This window comes from Parasteatoda tepidariorum, chromosome 1 (genome assembly GCF_982258835.1).
Source record: "Parasteatoda tepidariorum strain Cologne lab strain chromosome 1, Ptep-v5.0, whole genome shotgun sequence".
In the NCBI taxonomy this organism is placed as follows: domain Eukaryota; kingdom Metazoa; phylum Arthropoda; class Arachnida; order Araneae; family Theridiidae; genus Parasteatoda; species Parasteatoda tepidariorum.
Window position 1 is genome coordinate 31,390,124 of NC_141755.1, and position 21,370 is coordinate 31,411,493.

The following is a 21,370-nucleotide window of genomic DNA, read 5'->3' on the forward strand; positions in this document are numbered from 1 at the left end:
TTGTAGCAACAAAACAAAAAAAAATATGTTTGGATGTGGTTCAAATGTAAAAAATTATGTATAAAAAAAAAAAATTGTGATCGCTCGCAAGGCGATTGGCAAAATGGTTGAAGTAAAATTTTTTTTGGAAAAGCAACGTTATTGTGTTTTCATCTTGGACATCTTGAACTGTTAATCCTTAACTGCTGGGTACACAATTTCGCAGACATATTTGAATGCAGCTCAGACACATTCTGCGTAAATTCTTTTGATGACGGAATAGACATTGAACAGCCAATCGAGATCAATATTAACATTTTCGGATTGGTGCAATGGTGTTTGAAGGAGATTGTAAGCTGCATCATTCATCCGTTTCGGATTCACAACTTCATACATGAAATATGATTTGAAAGCTAGGCTTTTTTTCAATTTTACATGAATAAATCATTTATATTGCGTGGAAGACAGTCTACGGTCTTGTGCAAGTCATTGGGTATGTTGACAATAAATCCTTTTATACCTAATTGATGATCAACAACCAGTTCTCGTATTCGCATGAAATGGGTTCGGAGATCCACCATTCGCTCTTCTGTAGGGTTCAATTATCTCAAGCACTTTGGTTCTTTTGTGAGGGATGGGCTTCATGCTTGCGTTTGCGAATGGAATCCTTTCGTTTTTCCGATAGTGTGTAAAGCTTAAGCCTTAAGGTATTCCCGCCTACGTTCCGTTGGTTTTGGCTTTTTCAGCTTCGGTAAGTTTAGGCCTTGGCATCGTTTTTTTCTTGCTTCAACTCTAACTTTTGGGACCATGTCAATCAGTTTGAACCCTCTTTATTTATAATATTCACCTGAGTTAGTATTGAAAATGATCCAGTTTGAACTATAGGTTAGAATTTATGATTCTTAATTAAAACAATAAAAACAAAAATATCGTTCGAATGATGAAATTCTCTTTTATTCACAACTCAAGAAGTATTTATGGGATCTTTCTGGTCCCATATCTCAAAAATAAACTCACCAACTTTATGCATAACAAAATTAAAAGTGAAAGATAGAATTCTAAAAAAATTATCAAGCAGCAGCTGTCGCCATAGCAACGATAAGAATGGACAATTGGCGAAATCTCTAAAATCGTTTGAACAGTGTGGTTTAATTGAAAATGCTTTCACGCTAAGTCAGCAGCATATAAGGTTGATTATTGGTAATTTTTTTTAATTTTTCGTCTCACTGATATATATACTATAAATAATCGTAAGGATTAAGAATTACCTCGGAAACCATGACGGGAGATGTCATCTTACGCTGCTAGGGGCGCGTTCCTATTATGGACATGCTAACCTTGTGCCTTTGAACTTGCACTTTTATTTTTTTTAAATATTTTAATTTCATATTGCTATTATTTTATTTTATAACCGTCGTTGAGCAGCCAACCCAATTTTTTGGGTTTTACTAATGTTCAACTCTATATCCTTGTAATTTTGAACTCAATTCATAAAACAAGGGAACTCCTGGATCAAGTATTGGGAGAAATTTACCTTCGTGGAGGACTTTTTGATGGAACTAAATGCATTTGTGTTGCATGGACAGGAAAACCTCCCATGGTTAGCCTGACATCAAGGGGACTCTAACCCCAGATCTGTCTACCACAGAGGATACTTTACGTTAGCACTGTAGCCGGTGCCAGCTGGGTGCGGAATTTGTATCGACCAGCCATCGCTGGAATTCAAACCCGGTTCACCTCATTGGGAGGCGAACGCTATATCCTCTGAACCACCACGGCTCAATAATAGCTATTGTCGAAATCTCCCTTGAAATAGGCTCAAAAATGCTGTTCTATCGTAATTTAATTATGAGGTGAGCTTGTCCAGTTAGTCACCAAATCGATAAAACAGCTAATACTGTACCTATTTGAAAGAAGTTTTTGACAATAATTAATAGAAAACAAAAAATTAAGATAATTTAGATAAATAAAAGTTCCTGAAGTTCAAAGGCACACCATTTAACAGTTCTTAATAAGAAAGCGCCCTTAGCGGCATACGATAACATTTCCGGTCATGATACCTTTCAAATTTGGCTCTTAATTTTTCTAAATAACGCATTTCTTGATAAAATATTAGATCAATATAATCTTCTCTGACGCACGAAACCATTCATTTTGATGTAATCTAAAATGCTTCTGACACTATCTAAATATTTTGTTCGTTTGTTGAGTTCGATTCCTGAAAATAATTTGTTTTTTAGACTGCTACAAATCAGTCAACCTACCGAATCGACGTATCAATAATCATTTAGAACATTTTTTTAACTACGCAATATTCCAAGTTTCGACAGAAAAATGTCCCAGAAACTTCCAGTTGCAACGCAAATCAGGTGCGTTGCAATTAGAACAGAGGAAATTACTTTGTGATTTAGGGTGTAATAAATCGGCAAATAGGATACCGCCAATTTATCATCATGTGTTAAAATAAAACAAGATTAAACATCCTTTTGGAACAATCATCAACTAAATTGACCTCTTCAACCTTGAAATAGGGAGGAATGATCCCGATCGCCTCAGTGTTTATTCCATAGAGCATCAACTCGGTTGGACGTTGGACATGCATCCGCTTTATATTCCATCGTTCTGTGTAAGTATTGTATAAACTTATTGCTCTATAAATGTAGTGATTTTTTTCACTGTTTGAATTTTATGTATGGTTGGGTTAATTGTGGCTTGTACCAAAGTTAAAAAAATTTGAACCAAGCTTAAAAGCAAATTTTAAAAAATTGAGAATTTTCTGTTAATAGATTGGCAGTTTGAATGTTGAAATTATTGCATTTTTGTAGGGGTAAGCTTTATAAATAGGGTTTGCATCCATTTTTCAAATAATGTTTCGACTGATAACTCACACCAGAAAAAAAAATTTATGTTTTCATGAAAATTGTTCAATCTGAAGAAAAGTTTAAGAAATCTTATATGAATTTGAAATCTCGTAAGAAATAGGGTTTTTTTTTCTTGTGATTTAAAGAGACAAGAGTATTTATAAATTATTTCGGTTCTCTTTTCTTATTTTATATATTTAAAACAAATTTTAACATATGTTGCCACGTTTATTATCCACTCTATCTACATACTCAGGGCCGGCTTATGCATGTCGCGGCCTCTAGGCAATGCTCGTCTCGGCCCCCCCCTACCGTCTTCTAACTTCTTAATATATTTTTTCGCTAATGCAACACTTTATTCATAATTACGCTGTTTTTTACTACATAGGTATATTATCACATTATTCAATAAAAATATTGAATCAAACGAAAAGAATATAAGTAATTAATATATGCATTTAAAAAAAATCATACAATAAGCTTAAATATTGACTCTTCTAACTTTTTTTGTTACAAAATCGTTCAAGACATCCTGAAAGTTAACCTTTTCCAATACATCATTTTCAATTGCCATTATGGCCAATGAATTTAAACGGTTTTGAGACATAGTTGAACGAAGACAGTTTTTAATTAATTTCAATTTGGAAAAGTTTCGTTCACCAGTGGCGTTTGTAATCATTAGACTTCTATATATTTGCAAAGCTGTCATTACATTCGGGAAAGTTGATTGTGCCATGTTACCAATAATCAGTTTGTAAGACTCTTCGGCAGGCACATTTTTTTTTCCGGCGTCTTCTAATTGTAAGATGAAGTTTTTATACTGCACCATTTCGTCTAAAAACTCAGGCTCAATGTCCTCGAAATAATGTTCCTTAAGCTTTGTGCAAGCCTGTCTAATTTCAGCGTCGGATTTTGTCGAGAAATCTGTTAGAAACCCAAACAGATCATTTATTTCCCGGTAAGCTTCTAGGCGCCGCGACAGTTCTGTACACAGCATGTCTAGTACTGGCAAATATGTATCAACTTTTAATTTCTCTTTTCCTCTGAGCACAACTTCTTTTGCAGGTCCGTCATCGTTTTGCGCGTTTTTTAAGCGTGTTGTGTTAAAAAAGCTGCTCTTGCTGTATAGTCATCTGATTAGTCGGCGTTAACTGCGTAGACTGCTTTATATATGAACTAACTACCATAATATTAATATCTAATTTGGAATGCGTTCAGAAATGTACTAAAATAGCGTCGATGAGCAAGACAATCGTCATTGAAATTTCGAATTAAATTTTTACTGTTTAAGAAACATCGTAAATTTTTTTCTCTGTAGCACAGGGCCCCTGAAAGTGGCGGGGCCCCTAGGCAGTTGCCTACAGTGCCTAATGGATAAAACGGCCCTGTACATACTTTACTATCCATTTTACTCAGTTAAAAAGTCACTCTCTACTTTTTCTTTGACGCAAATACGAATATTGGACATAAGAGATGTAAATGAGGGCCGCTTCTTTCCTTGGTTTAGCGTTGATATCACTATGATGAAGTTAAAGATCTAGTTTTTTCAAAAATCGGGCAAGGTTGGATACTTGGCATTTCTGATTTTGTGAAATTTTCTGGATATGTTCTTTATGTAAAACCATAAGACACGTAGTTTTAATTAGGTAACTGTATATTGCCGGATACCAGGTACATCTCTTTTACCTATATATCCAGCGCTACTAACTTTTGCGCTTTTTCAAGAAGGTTATTCTAGCGGTAGCTATGATTTGATTTTTGGCCTAATAAATTTGATTTCGAGTAACTTTAGTCCTCACGGCAAACAATCTGATAATCGAAAGGTATGTTTCTGAAAAAATGGCTAAATAAAGAAAAGAAATTATTTTTCTTTAATTCTTATTTCAACACCTATCACATAATTATTTCATCACATCTTTTTCATCACCACTATTAATAGCAAATATCCTTCTTAAAAAATGTGAAAAATCGTATACCAGAATAGTAGAGGTTATCTTAAGAGTTAAGATGGTGCGTCAATGATAAGATTACTGAGCTAATATATTATTATAATGTAATGAAAAGCCAACAAACTCATAAATTTAAATAATTTTTTTTATTCCTTTTAGTTTTCAATGTGTTCTTAAAATACCTTTCACGGGATAGAAACTTATAGAATCTCACTTCATTAGATAGATAGAAATAGCAAATAGCTTTTACAGTCTTCTCATTATTTTCTCAAAAATTTATGCAGAAATAATTTTTAGTATAAACGATTTAGTATTGTAGGTACATCTCCTCAGTTGTAGACTTTTCTGTACGATTTATTTTGAATTTTGAATGAATTCCAGTTATGCAGTGTGCACTTTGAAAATGAGGTTTAATCTTCGGCTTAGTCAGATGAGGTCGAGAAATTGTGACTTGCGAGCCACTAGTGATTTTTTTCTAGATTTGAGGGTGGTTTGCTGACCATTGGAATAATGACCTTAAACTGTTCACATACACATATCTCGGAGCTCCACTTTTTATTAAAATTTAAAGTTATGAATTTAGTAACATACGAGGTTTCTTTTTATGCCATATTATGTAGTTGAAGCTGTGAAGCGGCAAGTTTGTACAAACGACTAAACTGGTCGCCAAACGTAATCAGTAATAAAAAAAATATCAAAATTAGTAAACAGTTTCCTAAAATATGTGTGTCAGGAATAAGTATTTCTCCCAAGGAATCAGCTTTAATTTCTTCAAATCATTCATTTATTTATACGACTGGTAAATTTTTTATGTAAGAGTATGTGATGATTTCAGAAACATAAGAGACATTTGATAGCATCTTGTTGTTTTTTAGATTTTGTTGGTGGCGTTTGTATCTTGTGACTCATGTATGAGAAATGGTGTGCGTTGTTTGGATTATGAAGTAATTCAGTCTCATGAGGTAAGTTCTTTTCCTTGCCTTTTTATTTCTTACTTTACGATGCTGACAGTGAATTGCACCTGTTATGTAAAGCTATAAAAAGACCAAACGATTATTTATGCAGCGATTATATATGATTATTATGAACTAAACTTTATGCAAACGATTATTTATGACGTCATTAGTTAAAAGTGTATATAAAAATGTAATATTATCATTAACGCAATATTATCGAGTGTATATTAATAATTTTGAGTGGCAACGTGAAAAGATTGTTGTTCTAAAGTTTTATAATAAAATGGTTCTTTTGATAGAACGCAGTTATTTATTTCAGAATTTTAAGTTATTTTTATGGCTTTGATAAATCGGGTAGATTTATTAGAAGCACGAAACAGCACCCAGTGTTCCCGCCGCCGAGCTTATTTGCGCCTGTATCACCTAACTAAATTGAAAGCACAGGGTAATTATAATTAGAGTGGGATTTTTAAAAGGCTGTAAAAAAATCACTAAAGAAAGAAACACAGCTCAAAAACTGACCGATAGATGGCATTGAATTTGTCATAAGATATTAAAAACGATTACTTTAAAATATATGCTGTTTTTAACATGATGATATTAAAGGTTTTATTCAGAGAACTAATGTTAAGCATGCACACTTTACTCTTGTCATGAAAGGACAGAAACATGCAGTTCCTGTACTACTCTATCATTGAAGTATTTGCCTCTGCTAATGAACTCACGCATTGTCTAAAGTTTTTAGTCTAGAGACAGCTAAAAACAGATATTTTCTTCGTTTAGCAGCATCATGTCGTGGTGGGTGGGCCTTTAACAAAGATTGCTAATGTCACGTTTCTTGTAGTTGCTGTTTATTTACGTCGCACTAAAGGTGCACAATGGGCTACTTTATAATTGTCGTTGATCAGCCGACACAATTTTTTGGGCTTACGACTATTGGTGTTCAACTCAGTAGTCTTGTAATTTTTTACCCAATCTAGAAGACAAGGGAACTCCTGGATCAAGTAGTGGGAGAAATTTGGCTTCGTGGAGAACTTTTTGAAGGAACTAATTCACATTTGCGTAACATGGAGAGGAAAACAGCTAAAACCTCCCACGGTTAAACTGACGGCAAGGGAACTCTAACCCATGATCACCTCATTGTAAAGCGAACTTTCTATCCCCTGAGCCATCACGGCTCACAATGGGCTAAGAATTACAATGTTTTGGGCACTGTTTATTGTTTGTCAGAGGATATTATAATATAAAAATTCATACTTTTGTAAAATTTTAGGTCTTGAAATAAAACAAATTTAAACATCATTTGTTTTGTTTAATTCTTCATGAACTCGGAGCAAATATGAAACTACCCCAGAAAATAAATTTCAGATGTCATTATAGAGCTGAAGCTTATCTATATATATATTTCTCTTACACGGCGATAAAAAAAAGCCTCATTACAACTCCCCGAATGGCAACGCTAGAAAATAGACCAATGATTACCGCTAAAAATGTCACATGCCAAATCTAGCTAAGATGGCTCAACATATAGCGCTTTTAAAAACGGAAACGGAAATAACCAGGGAGAGCATGAGCTAGGCAGAAGTCTTTGTCGATAGATCTTTATTTTGGTTTTTTGTCGAAAGCGTTTTTTTTTTCACGAATTTATGTATTACGAATTTATTTGTCAATTTTTTATTTATATCACGAATTTATTTGTTTTACTAGAATTTATTTGTTAATGCAGGTTTTTCCATTGCAATTCACTTATTTCAATTTTTAATAGACTTAATTATAGCCGAAATTTTAATCTTTTTAAAGAGATATCAGTTTTAGAAATTTTATCTAAAGATTTTATACTATAGCACATTTCTAATAGATTTAACGAATTACATGTCATTTATTTGAATTCAAATTTATTTTAAGGACTTAGTACTTACTAAAAAGATGTAATTTTTTTTAGAAAAAAAAGTTGTTATATGGATTTGAATGATTGTTTTGAATTCTTAGAATTATGTGCATTTGCAATGTACCTAAGTTAGTAGCGAGCAAAACGAGCTTGGTTTGCGGAGCAAACCATATAACATTGCGTAGCAATTTTCGGGGGTTGGCGAGCGTTAGCGAGCAGGGGGCGCAGCCCACTAGTATTATTTAAAAAACAAGTAAAATAAACAGTTTATTTTTATTTCTAAAAAAAAAGAAAACATTAATAACAATGTTGATTGGCACTTAAAGTTTATTTATTCTTAATTGATAGTATACTATTATCTGATTTAAATTTCATGAATTACTTGAATGCAGAAAAATTTCTGTGCATTCAATGATAATAATAAAAAATAGGAATTTAAGTCTTTGTTACTCATTTAAAATGTTTTGGGTAATAATTTTAAATTAGTTTTAAGGAAACTGTCGTTCATACTTCATATAGCATGATTCCTTCTTACACAAATAAATTGCTTTAGTGTATCTTGTGATGAAGTCGTAAATGATTTTTTTTATGACATTAAAATTAATCATTAAATTTCATAATTCAATTTTAAGGCGCCACATCAAACAAATGTAGGCAAAAGTATCGAAACACAATTTATTGCTTACATTAAATTTTCAATTAATTCCAAATCCACACTGAAAAAAATTTATTTCTCTATCTGTATTATTAAGTTTCGAGCGTTTTTTTGGAAAAAAACACAGTGGTTTTTCCAGCAAAAATGGAAGTTTTTCACACGCATGCGTTTTTAATGTTTACATGTCATTTGAATTCCGAGCAATTTTATTCTGTTGAGGATGGAACTTTAAGGTAATATTTTTTAACATTAAGCCAAACATAAAATTGGGCATTGAATAAGCGTTGGGAAAATTATTGACTCATTATGACAATTGTGTCTCTATATTTTACAGCCTTTCGGAAATGCAACTTTATCAACAATCATCATACATAAATTAAAATTTGAGCTGGGAAAATTTAAAAACGCTATAGAAATTTTTTGAATAGCAACTAAGGACTACAGATGTCAGAAATTGAACTACGGTTTTCAAACCGGTTTTGATGTTTTCCATTCCGTCTCCCTCAGTAGTGATTTTCCAGATTTCGATAGCGTTTTCTTATCCCTTTAACTTAAAGCGAACTTTTAATAATTTATTGCGAATATATTTTTTTAAAATCATTTTACATAGATTCAAGGTAAGTTATGTATAAGTAGTACAATAGATAAAAATAATTGAAGAAAACTTCGATAAATATGTATGAAATACCTCTAATAAAAACAGATATGTCTGAGCTGACAATCAGTTATAGATGCAATCAATAGAAATACGTTTCTATTGGGATAGGAATACGAATTGTCCAATAGGAATCGTGCAAACGGAAATTCACTGAATGATAGTGAAGCACCGATCTAGTTCAGCCTCTAATTTGAACATCTCTATTGAACAGAATAAAAATGCTGTTAAATAAAGTACAAGGGAAAAAAATATTTACTGCTAAATTCATTTATAATTTTTAATTTGAAGCTGATGGCAGCCAAAGATTTCCAAATCGTTTGTTGACCTCGCGATTCTTTCTTTTTTCAAATTTTTTTTCTTCTGCCGATTAGATAAACACGTCGATAACGTTAGAAATCGAATTTTGAAAAAGTCTTACATTCGAAATTCGATTTTTCAGGAACTATTCTACCGATTTTGCACAGATTTTGTATTTTTCTATGTAAAATTACATATTTTAAAATGACTTAAATAATTGTATATCTTACAATTTAAATATTTTTGAATCATATTTAATAAAATAATAAAAATAACTAATATTTACTCAAGTTATTTTTTTGAATGAAATTATTATTTGGATAGACGGACTTAATTGTGTGCAAAATTTTTTCCATTCCCTTAAAAAGTTCGCAAGGTACGCAAAAAGTAAAATCAACATTAAGTGGTTCGAATTTTGGACAGCTTTTCTGATCCACCTATGGGAACCATATTTCCCAGATTACGGCTGCCCCCTATATTTTGGGGATCAAAAATCCGAATCCATTGAAAAGAAGGTAAGTTTATTCAGAGAAAGTACGCTTTGTGTCTGATTTCGTAACTTAAAATACCATCGGCACCAATTAATTAACATATTTCAGGCCACCCCCACGAACCATCAAGATTAAGTCCTATAATGTGAAGATCCGATCATTACATCAAAAGTTATTCAGGGTGGTCCGTTTTTTTTGGCACCCTGTACTTATTTGTCTAGGAGAACTATAAAAAAATTGCTATATTATTATGAACGCCACAATGATACTTAACTAATTTTGGTAATTGGTACAATTAGGCTGGGATAGCCAGGTTGGTAGGGCATTGGACCCATGTCCAAGAGGTCGTGGGTTAGATCACTGCCGGTCGAAAACTCCCCGTGTAGTAAATGGTGACTTATGCACGTTAAATCTTTCAGTTCACCAAGTCCTCTATGTTCCCATAACAAATCATACATCTGGGGTTACTGATCCAGGAGTTTCTTTGTCTCCTGGATTGGGTTCAAAATTACAAAGCTACGGAGTTGAACATTAGTGGTCGTGAACTCAAAATTGGGTCGGCTGTTCAACGACGGTTATAAAATTAAAAAAAATGAAATAAGTGCAATTGAGCCGTGATGATTCAGGGGATAGAGCGTTCGCCTTTCAATGAGGTGACCCGAGTTCGAATCCCAGCGATGGCTGGTCGATACGAATTCCACATTCGGCATTTTACATATTTTTGCAAATAAAATTTTTAAGTACCAGATGGCGCCAAAATTACAAACTATTTCGACAAAATATTTAAAATATCAATAAAAAAACAAAGGAGATAGAAACGCTGCATTTTTCTGAGGAGACTAAACAATTTCTTCTCTTCAAGTTTTAAAATTAGTTACAAAGTTGCTAAGCAGATGTCGCTGTTTAATGAAAGAAACTAAAAAGCATTGATCCGCAACAATGGTGCTGTGCACGATTACGACGAATTGAACTACGATGAACTATAATAATGTATTATAGTTCATCGTAGTTCAATTCGTCGTAATCGTACATAGGTGCAGTGCAGTCTGAGGACAAAACTAACTAGTGCACCAGTGTAAATATTTTAGTTTGAATGTTCTAACAGGTAGAAAAGAATATTGTTTTATAGATTTTGAGTTAGCAGTGCAATCTACAATCGAGCTTTGTTACTCATTTTGAAATTTAAATCTTCTTTCATAAACAAAATGCAGCAAATTGTTTACCTTCTAGCTTTTGATCTTCAAGTCAAACTATCGGTTATTTTAGAGTCATCTGGTAATTTTATAATAAATAACTCTTCTGTCTTTCTTTCTATTCTGGTATAGGATTACGAAGAGAGAAGGTACCCTTCACTTGTTTGGGTGAGCGCTAGTGAGAATGCCAAGAGTAAAGCAGATGTATCCAGAAAGCTCATTAAGAAGCTCTATGCTTATTTGGGTGGCGAAAATGAAAGAGGTTTGTTTCATAAGAATATTTAAAATTACGTTTTTAAAGGAGAAGATAATTTTATTTTTGTTAGACCTAAAACGCGAAGAAGGTTTCGCAAGACTCATCGGGTATATTTTCAATGGTGATCGAAGTATGATAAATACAAAATTATTTTCACCTTTTGGGTTTACTTATGAATTAATCTAAAAAGAGCAGTAGTGCTAAATTTTTTTATTTGATTTCATGTACATTATTTTTTAAATTTAGTTACAGTTAATTTTTTTATGTCGAAAAGTGGTCGAAATTTCAATTGGTCATCAAATGACAACAAGTTTTAATTGCAACGTTTAGGAAACAATTGTTACTTGCACTGTTGTTAAGTACAGATCGTCTGTTGAAATTTCAGCACTTTAGTTTGACGGAAAATAGTTGAAATTCCGATCCGAATTTAATTCTATCCGATTCGATATTCTGTTTTGATTGACTTTAAAATGGTTACATAAATTCTGCTTATAATGGCCAGTAAGCGATTGAAACTTGAATTGTCATCAGGCACAAAGTTTCAGCTCAGTTTTGAATACTCTTAACTAGCCAGAAAGTGGCCAAAATTTTTAACTGATAGTTGAATTTCGGACGATAAATTTGTTATGTCGATAATGGGTCGCATTCATTTCATCGACAATCACTTCATCGACACACCATTTCATCGACACCACTTCATCGACAGGCCGTTTCATCGACTAGGTCATTTCGTCGACAGGCCGTTTTCTCGACAGGGTTGTTTCGTCGACAGGCCATTTCGTCGACAGGGTCATTTCGTCGACAAGTCATTTCGTCGACAGGGTCATTTCGTCGACAAGTCATTTCGTCGACAGGGTCATTTCGTCGACAAGTCATTTCGTCGACAGGGTCATTTCGTCGACGGGGTCATTTCGTCGACAGGGTCATTTCGTCGACAGGGTCATTTCGTCGACAGGGTCATTTCGCCGACAAGTCATTTCGTCGACAGGGTCATTTCGTCGACAAGTCATTTTGTCGACAGGGTCGTTTCGTCGACAAGTCATTTCGTCGACAGGGTCATTTCGTCGACAGGGTCATTTCGTCGACAGGGTCATTTCGTCGACAGGGTCATTTCGTCGACAGGGTCGTTTCGTCGACAGGGTCTTTTCATTGACGGGATCATTTCGTAGACAGGGTCATTTCGTCGACAAGTCATTTCATCGACAGGGTCATTTCGTCGACAGGGTCATTTCGTCGACAGGTTCCTTTCATCGACAGGGTCATTTCATCGACAGGGTCATTTCGTCGACAGGGTCATTTCGCCGACAGAGTCATATCTTTAGCAAGGTTATTACATCGACAGGGTCATTTCGTCGACATGGTCGTTTCATCGACCGGGTGATTTCATCGACATGGTCATTTCGTCGACAAGGTCATTTCGTTAACAATATTAAGAAAAGATTATTTTGTAGGCAAAGTCATGCGTAATTTTGAAACTCGTTTTATGATTTTTTACATTAGACGTTATGCCCCTTCCACTTCTTTGTATTTTAGTATATTTATGAAGAAATTTTTTAAACCTAGCCTGATGAAAAATCTTAATAGTATGTTGAAGTTGCCAGAAAAAAGCATTTTATTTGAAAATTGCTAACTCCTCTATTCACATCACGTTGCAAAAACGAAACATTAATTGTATTTTGCACATTTAAGTTGTATATTACAAAATTTTTTTCCAGTCATATTTAACACATTTATTTCTAAGATTAATTTCTAATATACATTATTGTAGAGTAGCATCGCAAAAGCAATTGCAAAACTATTGTAAATGATTCTTGATGTAGGGAGTGAATGACGAGTGAAATTATAAAGGAAAAAAAGACGGTATATAATGAATCTGTGAGATAATGAAACCATGTGGTCGATAAGTAATTTCAATGACAAGGTCTTTTCGTTAACAGGCCATTTCAGCTGCAAAAATTTTCTGTCGATAAAGGGAAAATTATACTTATATAATATTCCCTCACAATGAGTAAAACGCATTAATACAGTTTAAAATCTTGTCAAAAAAAAGAGAAAGAAAAGGAACAAACTTTTACAATGATAACAATGGTTTACGAAGAATTTAATCCGAAAAACACAAATCTTTTAGACAGTTAGATAGTAAAATTACTTCTTGTTTTATCAAAAATTTATATATTCACGGTGTTTTTTCAAGCTTAGTTGATTTTTTTTTCATATGCAAGTAATCGTTAATTTTGTTACTATTGACATATTAATAAAATTTTCTTACATAAAATTTCAATATTTATATATTTTCTCTTTAAAAAAAATATCGATATATAGAAAAACAAACTAAGTTGTATGAGTGGCTATTACGAAGGTTGGTGAGCGAAGTGAGCAAGGGGCGGAACTTCCTAGCATTATAAAAATATTGAGGGAAAAATGCATGTGGGGAAAAATAAAATGAAAATCCAACATGGAAAAAATTTTGTTCTAACCCTCTTCCTCATGTCTTTGTTAGCTATGCTGCTGAAGAGGGAAGTTTCTGACAATTCTTGTGAAATTTAAATGAAATATTGTTTGAAACAAAAGTCTTGTTCTCACATTTCCAGTTTATTTTATTTCTTATTCAATTAATTATTTATAATGTTTTGGTGCTTAATAGTTTAATATGTATTTTATCCTATATGTTCCCTAAACACTTATAAGCTGTTTTACCTTATAAAATAAACTTCGTTAATGTAAAAAAAAAAGAAAAAACTCACAATGACTCCACATCCTCAGTATACGATGGAATCGAAATGATATAAAAGATGGTTCCAAATCAGAGGAGGGGAGGAAGCCTGTCTAATTGGTTTTTATGATCTAAAACATTTGGGAAAAAACGCAATTTATTACGATATAATAAATAAATTGTCTTTTGTGTTTATAATTGAGGAGAGTTATCCATATGCATCTGATTTTATTCTCATTAATATTTTATTAAAATAAGTTTAGTAGCAAACTTGTTTTTTTACTCAAATATTAAAATGTTTTTCTTTTCGATTTGCCAGAGAATAAAAATTTATTTAAATAAATAAAATTTGCAGTGAGAGTATGTATTTTAAAGGCGAGCACTAAGAAAAGTCCTTTAAAAAGTGTAATCAGAAATGGAAATGATTTTAAATATTATGTTTGATATGTGTTCTGAAAAAGAAATGTGAATTTTTGTTACCAAAACGAAAAAAGTGGAATTTTGAATGTTGATAGAATTTTTTGTGACATTTTGCCCTTGTGGTTTTTGCTATGCGTGAAAATTTTAATAAATTTTTTTCTCATTTGTAGTCTACTGAACAAACCTGATATTTTAAATATATATGCATTTTTTATTTTCATTTTTTCTGCATTTTAGCTTTGAGCCTCCTGGCTTGTTCAGGCCGAAAATGATCAAAATTTTGATTGGTGATAAATCGTGCTAATAGTGGTCAGTAAGAGTTTGAAAATTGTGTTTTCATCCTGTACAGAAAATCAGTCAAAAATTTCAGCAATTATACCAGTAAAAAATTGGTCAAATTTTAATTGCAAGATTTTTCTTTTCTTTTTTGTAGAGTAAGAGTTATTTATTCTTACGTTTAAATTCCAGGTTTGACTTCTTGTTAATTCTCTTTTAAACAAAATGTGTCTAATTTAAATCCTGCAAATAAAAAATGAATTAATTCATCATTTATTTACTACTATTATTATTCTTATTAAATTATACTATTATTATTTAATTATAATAATAGTATAATTCAAAATAGTATAATTTGATAGTATTAGATTAGAATTTAATAATTAATACTATTATTAAATTCACTATTCATAGAAAAAACACATTTTGTGAAGAGCAAACACTAACACGCTTGCAACGTTACGCATGTTCTTCTTTTTGGTAAGGTGAGTAGCACTTTAAATATTGTAGGAATCTACAATCGCCTCGGTAAATACCTAAACTTCAAGTTTGCATTCCAATTGTTCTTCGAAATCTCTAATAGTAGTAACGAAACTAAGACTCAGTTCGATTGTTCGAAAAAGCATATTCCTGTCCTAATGTTAAAGATGCTGAAAAAAAAGTTTAATTAAGCAATTAAAGTGAATTTAATGGAATTAAAGCAATTTAAGTGAACATTATGCAATTAAAGTGAACATTAAGAAATTACTTTTCCATCATAAAAAACCTAGAATTTTTTTCCTACTTATTCAGATATAATAATTAGGTCTATGACTATTTTCATTTCTGTGAGAATTCGACTGAAGTCTATGTTTTTGTTAAAATTTATGTAAAATTGTTGAAAATTTTTACAGCAATAAATTTAGCTTCCCCTCCTTGAAATAGTGTCTAAAATTTCATTGTAATATATTTTTATTGCTTTTAAATCTAAAAATATATTTTATTAATTTGATTTGATATTAAAAACAATTTGATTGCTAACGTCACACTATATTAACTGTTGACCACTGTCCGGATATAATGCTTGGTAATGTTCTGAAGACAATCCTTACCAATCCCGAAAATAAGTGTCGAGCTATTACGATTTAGATATAGAAAAGTAGATTTCGATACATGAACCGTTTAAACACTTCTCAACTACCAATTAATTAATTTGAAAAGCGAACTTCTTTTAGTCCAATTGGAACAATATACAGCCCTAAAGAATTTTACTTTAGTATAAAAATTAAATAATTGCATTTTTCTAGTTAATTATAGAAATATTTAGATTAAATCTCTAAAATAGTTTCAGATTTACGTATGACACTATCAACGAAATGACTTTCGAAGAAATGACCCTGACGATGAAATGACCCTGTCGACGAAATGACTTGTCGACGAAATGACCCTGTCGACGAAATGACTTGTCGACGAAATGACCCTGTCGATTAAATGACTTGTCGACGAAATGACCCTGTCGACGAAATGACCCTGTCGATGAAATGACCCTGTCGACGAAATGACCCTGTCGACGAAATAACCCTGTCGACGAAATGACCCTGTCGACGAAATGACCCTGTCGACGAAATGACTTGTCGACGAAATGACCCTGTCGACGAAACGACCCTGTCGAGGAAACGGCCTGTCGACGAAATGACCTAGTCGATGAAATGGCCTGTCGATGAAGTGGTGTCGATGAAACGGCCTGTCGATGAAGTGATTGTCGATGAAATGAACCAGACCCGTCGATAATATAGTGATGAGATCTGATAACAAAAGACAATAAATAAAATAAAAACGGTTGAAACTTGTATTATTAGATTTGCTCCAGAGGAGATTTGAGCTCTCTAGTTAGTCTGATTTTGAGTGCTCTGCTTACTCGGAGAGCAGATCTAATTGCAGATCTAACCGTATTTGAAACGAAAGTGAGTACATAAAAAAGTAGTAATATCAAAAAGTAATTATTTTTCCTTCGGCTTCAACTTTTTTTTGTTGTTAATTATTCTTGACGAATTTCAAAATTAATTTATATTTATTCTTATGCAAATTCTAAAACCTAATTTTTAATTTTGAATGGATTCAAATATACTATTAAGATAATCACAACAGTATAATCTACCTATAAATACCACAGTTGCCACATTTACTCTACTTTTCAAAGTAACTTCACGAACCCTATATATCTGTATTCGTAACTCTATATATCTGTAATTGTAATATTCACTCAGAGTGTTTCGTAGTGGCTACCCTTAATATATGTGTTTAAAATCGTCAAAAGGGAAGATAAAGAAATATGAACATAAGGATCGTATATTAAGCGGGAAAAAAAAACAATATCGAAATCTAACGAATCACTACCGTTGAAGATAAAAAGAAAACCTCGAAACCAGTTTGACCATTTATAATTATCAATCGTCTCTCAGATCTTCTATGTTTCATCCAATAATCAAACAGGTTTCGATTTTTATTCTCTACCTATTTTCCCTACAGTGATTCGTTTGATTCTTATTGAATTATATTGTTTTAATGTGTAAGCCTTTTCTGACTTTATTTTTAAGAAGGAAAATAAATGAAAAATATGTATATTAACGACAGTCAATACCGATTACATTGTAAATATGAATTTTTTTTCCTGGTGTAATCTGCTATTTCATTTTCTGTTATTTCATACATTCCTATTAAATGTTTGTTGTTACAGGTGAGCGTTTAGACATGGTTGTACCTGTGAGGACAACAAAATCCCCCCAAGGCTCATTTAATCATTATACAATGGCTGTTGCATTGAAACCTGAGCAGAGCGAAAATCCTCCGCAACCTACAGATCCTAGTGTTTCTGTCGTCAGAGAACCAGCCACCACATATATGACAAGGTAAATTGAAGGGCGTGTGACAATAACCTGATAAAACACATTTCCAAATGGTTCAGGAGAGCACTTTTGGAGGAAAAATACCACTATTTCCATTGATTTTTCTGTATATTGCTCTACCATCTAGTTAGCATGTCGGAACATCGTAAAAGTATCTAATTGGAAATAATATCGAGGAATTGTTTTGTGCAAAAATGCACCCTTGTGTGGTTGCTCCCTATATCCCTATATAGTTTCCTCCAGTTCTCTTTTTGATTATTATTTGATACTTACGCATTATCCCGTCGACCATCTTCACCGAATCTGAAGATAAATTTAGAAATGTTTCATATTATGTATAATCTCATTTTTTCGCATGCGTAAAGTTATATTTGTATTTTGTAAATTTCTTTATATTCAATTACTTTATTAAAATAAATCTGAAAGATACCAAAATGATATTGGCACGATGTTGGCGAAGATGGGAGACGCGATAATACGAAAATACCGATTATTTCAATGTTGAATCAAATGCATTTTTATATGACATGCACCATTAATTTTTAAAAAATAAGGAATAAATTCCTAAAAATGTTAATAATACAGATTTTTCTTTCTCTGTTTATGGTAGAATTTGTTATATGACACAATAAAATAAGCAGGAGTAAATAAAAATAAACTAGAAACACTTTTTACGAATTATAAAACTAAAATTCTAAGATATCATCGAGATCTAAAATAGATTATTTGTCTGCAGAAAAGTTTTATTTTCAGTTATTTGGCCAATAAAATAGTTTGTTCTTATTTTCATCCCATCAACACTGTGATTGACTTTGATAATTATTCGTTAGATATTGATAACACTAGTTTCGTTTCTGTCTTATTTAAAAATTTATTCGAGATTTTGAGTGCACCTATTTTTCATTTAATTTTTTTTTTTGCTAACTTTTCGTTCAGCTCTAACGCTTTCTAAGTGCAATTTTTATCCTATATCTATTAAATATTTTAATTTCAGATCCTTTGGAGGTCAAATTCGACAAGAATCAAAGTGGGATGATCATGCAGGAACTCTGAAGTCTTCCACCACAAATGATAAGAAAGTTGATAATACTTTCTATTATATGAGTGTTTATGATAGTCCTTGGACTGAAGTCAATCGATTGAATGAAGTATGGCTGAAGAAAAGGGAAAATTAGACTGTTGTATTATTTTTGAAATATATCATGCTGCTATAAAAAGCTTAAGAAATATACTTGATGCTTTGTAATCACCGCTGCTAAAATATGTATTTATCTCAAAGATGAAGAAAAATGTACACATTTAGGGTCATGAATTTATAAAAAATAAAAACGTTATAAAAAATCTGACGAATCAAATGTGAGATCAGTCTCATTGAAAAAAGCATTGAAGCCAGTATCATTTCTAACAATTGCTTTTCACATTTTTCAGTTTCTTCACTATGACTAAACTTCACAGTGATTTGTCAGATTCTTAAAAACGTTTTTGCTTCATACTTAAAAACATTATTTCTCATTTCTAATGTATATAGTTTTTAGTTTCATTATTTACAAAAATTTTAAAAATACATGTTAAAGATGGTTATAACTGAACATATTCGAAAACCATATGCTTGATAAATCTGTTTTTTACTGTTATTACTTAACCCTGCTTATACTGTTTTGCGAATGAACTCTTGCCTTATTGAATGTAATTAAACAACACAAGAGTAGTTAAACATCAAATGTTTATTAAAGTGTATCTTATTCTAACAGACATTGTTGTTATTTACAATTTAATCTTAATTACTTTCTATTTTTTGAATGGTCATCAAAATTACATTCAGAGATCGATTAAGAAGCGGAAACAGTGACTGCAGGCTTAGCAATCAGAACAAAAATACTTTTAAGTACCAGAGAAAAGTTGAAATCATAAGCTAACTAAATAAATGAATTTCGTGTACGAAATATAATATTACAAATTAAACATATTTCATTTTTAGGGAAAATTTGATAATACTGGAGGTTTAAACATCTTTTTTTAGTCTATATGTTACCGGCAAAGTATGAAATCCGTCATTATATAGAATGCCTAGGCATTGCTAGCCGGCAAAGTATGAAATGATTTATATTTCGCACATTGCCTAGGCATTCTATAGAATGCCAAATGCTATTTGGGCAAAGACTGAAATAAACGTCCTGATGAGGTTATTATGTAAATGATGTGCTTGTTACTGTGAATGACCGAAATCGGTGGTTGTTGACTTTCACCGGTGAATGTTGACAATCACATAGTCGCTTTGGTATTACATCCAATTTGATATTAATCAAACTTAATATTTATTTTAAAAATTTTGTTTCAAATTTCTTACTTCTCATCGGCAAATAACTATTGGATTTGATGTTTCGTTAAACAAAATTATCGTTGTAAAAGTTTTTAGACACTTAGTTATTGCTTTGTTGGTTTAAATACTCTTCCTTAACAACAAAGTGGGTGAAACTATCCTCTAGAAGACAGGTTTGTCCCAGTTCTTTTGCTCATAAAAAATTATTTATAAAGCATAGCTTTCAATTTTACAAAGTTTATGATTTAAGTAAAAAATATTTGTGTAAACAGAGGGCAAATATTATAAGCTACAAGATAATTTCAACTTTGAAATTTTATTATGTTAAAAAAGTATATAAATAAAAGACTGTGCATATCTCCCATGTTTTCACTAACCCAACCATAAGTTGATTTAATAAAATCATTTGCTTATCTCCAAAGGTGATAAATTTATAAGTCTTCTTAATACAGATCCAACAGATCTTAAATTTTTAGTAGTATGATCCTTTGTTCTGACTAATTTTTACCACGTTTATATAAACTTGCCTTCGTGTATGTCTGTCCGGGTGGAATTTTGTAATCGATTTTAAACTAACTTCCCGACTAGCTAGAAACTTCAAATTTAGCACACAGTTCAGAATTGGATGACAATGCATGAAAATGAAGAGAAAAAAGACATGCAAAGTAAAATAAAATTAAAATTTAAAAAAAATATATTTTCGAGATTTTCTTTTGTTGTCGATTCCATTATTTCAAATTATTACGTGTCAGGTGAAAATATTTTCGTTGTCGGAGTATTTTTATTGGCTGAAAAATCACGTGGTAGGATCCAGTTTTTCCTCATTCATTTCCAGATTGTTTTGGTTGTCATCAGCATAAAACTAATGAAAGTTGTAAAGTTATTGTTTTTCTATAAAGATTTTTGCATCCCTAATTTAAAATAAAAGTTCTATTACTTTAGTAGTGGTCTTGTAGTAGTTTTGACTACTCTTGACTAAGAAAAATAATCTAAATAAAAATATATATTTTTAAAAACCACGTTTTTTGTAGTGAAGAATAATAATTAAAAAATAATAATTTTTTAAAAATATAAAATAAAAATTAAAAATTAGAAAAATCATAGCTTAAAATAAAAAAATTCAAAATAAAAAAATTCAAAATAAAAAGTAATATTTTTAAAAACCACGCTTTAGTAGTGGAGAATAATAATTAAGAAAAAAATTGAAAAACGAAAAACGTGGGGCGCATGAAATACATAACAGTACATATACACATTTTCTTACTCATATACATGCACAGCCACATATACATCCACATACATATGCATAGACAAAAGCATATTCTACATCCACATTCAGATACAATTACAATTACTGATATACGTACACATATTCTCAAGAGCACACATACACACACTAATATAACATTACTGTTATGTATTTCATGCACCCCACGTTTTTCAATTTTTTTCTTAATTATTATTCTCCACTACTAAAACGTGGTTTATAAAAATATTACTTTTTATTTTGAATTTGTTAAATTTGTTTGACTAAATTTTAACTTAATTTAGTAAATTAAACACCAACAAAAGC

At 31.7% G+C, this 21,370-nt stretch overlaps 1 protein-coding gene across 1 annotated transcript; it reads left to right on the forward strand.

Moving 5' to 3' along the window:
• Positions 1–399: 399 nt before the first annotated feature.
• On the forward strand, positions 400–19,225 carry LOC107445101 (heme-binding protein 1). Its single transcript, XM_016059434.4, has 6 exons — positions 400–472; positions 2,511–2,605; positions 5,665–5,751; positions 11,060–11,189; positions 17,309–17,480; positions 18,472–19,225. Exons 1-6 carry the CDS (start codon positions 415–417, stop codon positions 18,650–18,652), a joined length of 723 nt encoding a protein of 240 aa, XP_015914920.3. The 5' UTR covers positions 400–414; the 3' UTR covers positions 18,653–19,225.
• The last annotated feature ends 2,145 nt before the right edge of the window (positions 19,226–21,370 follow it).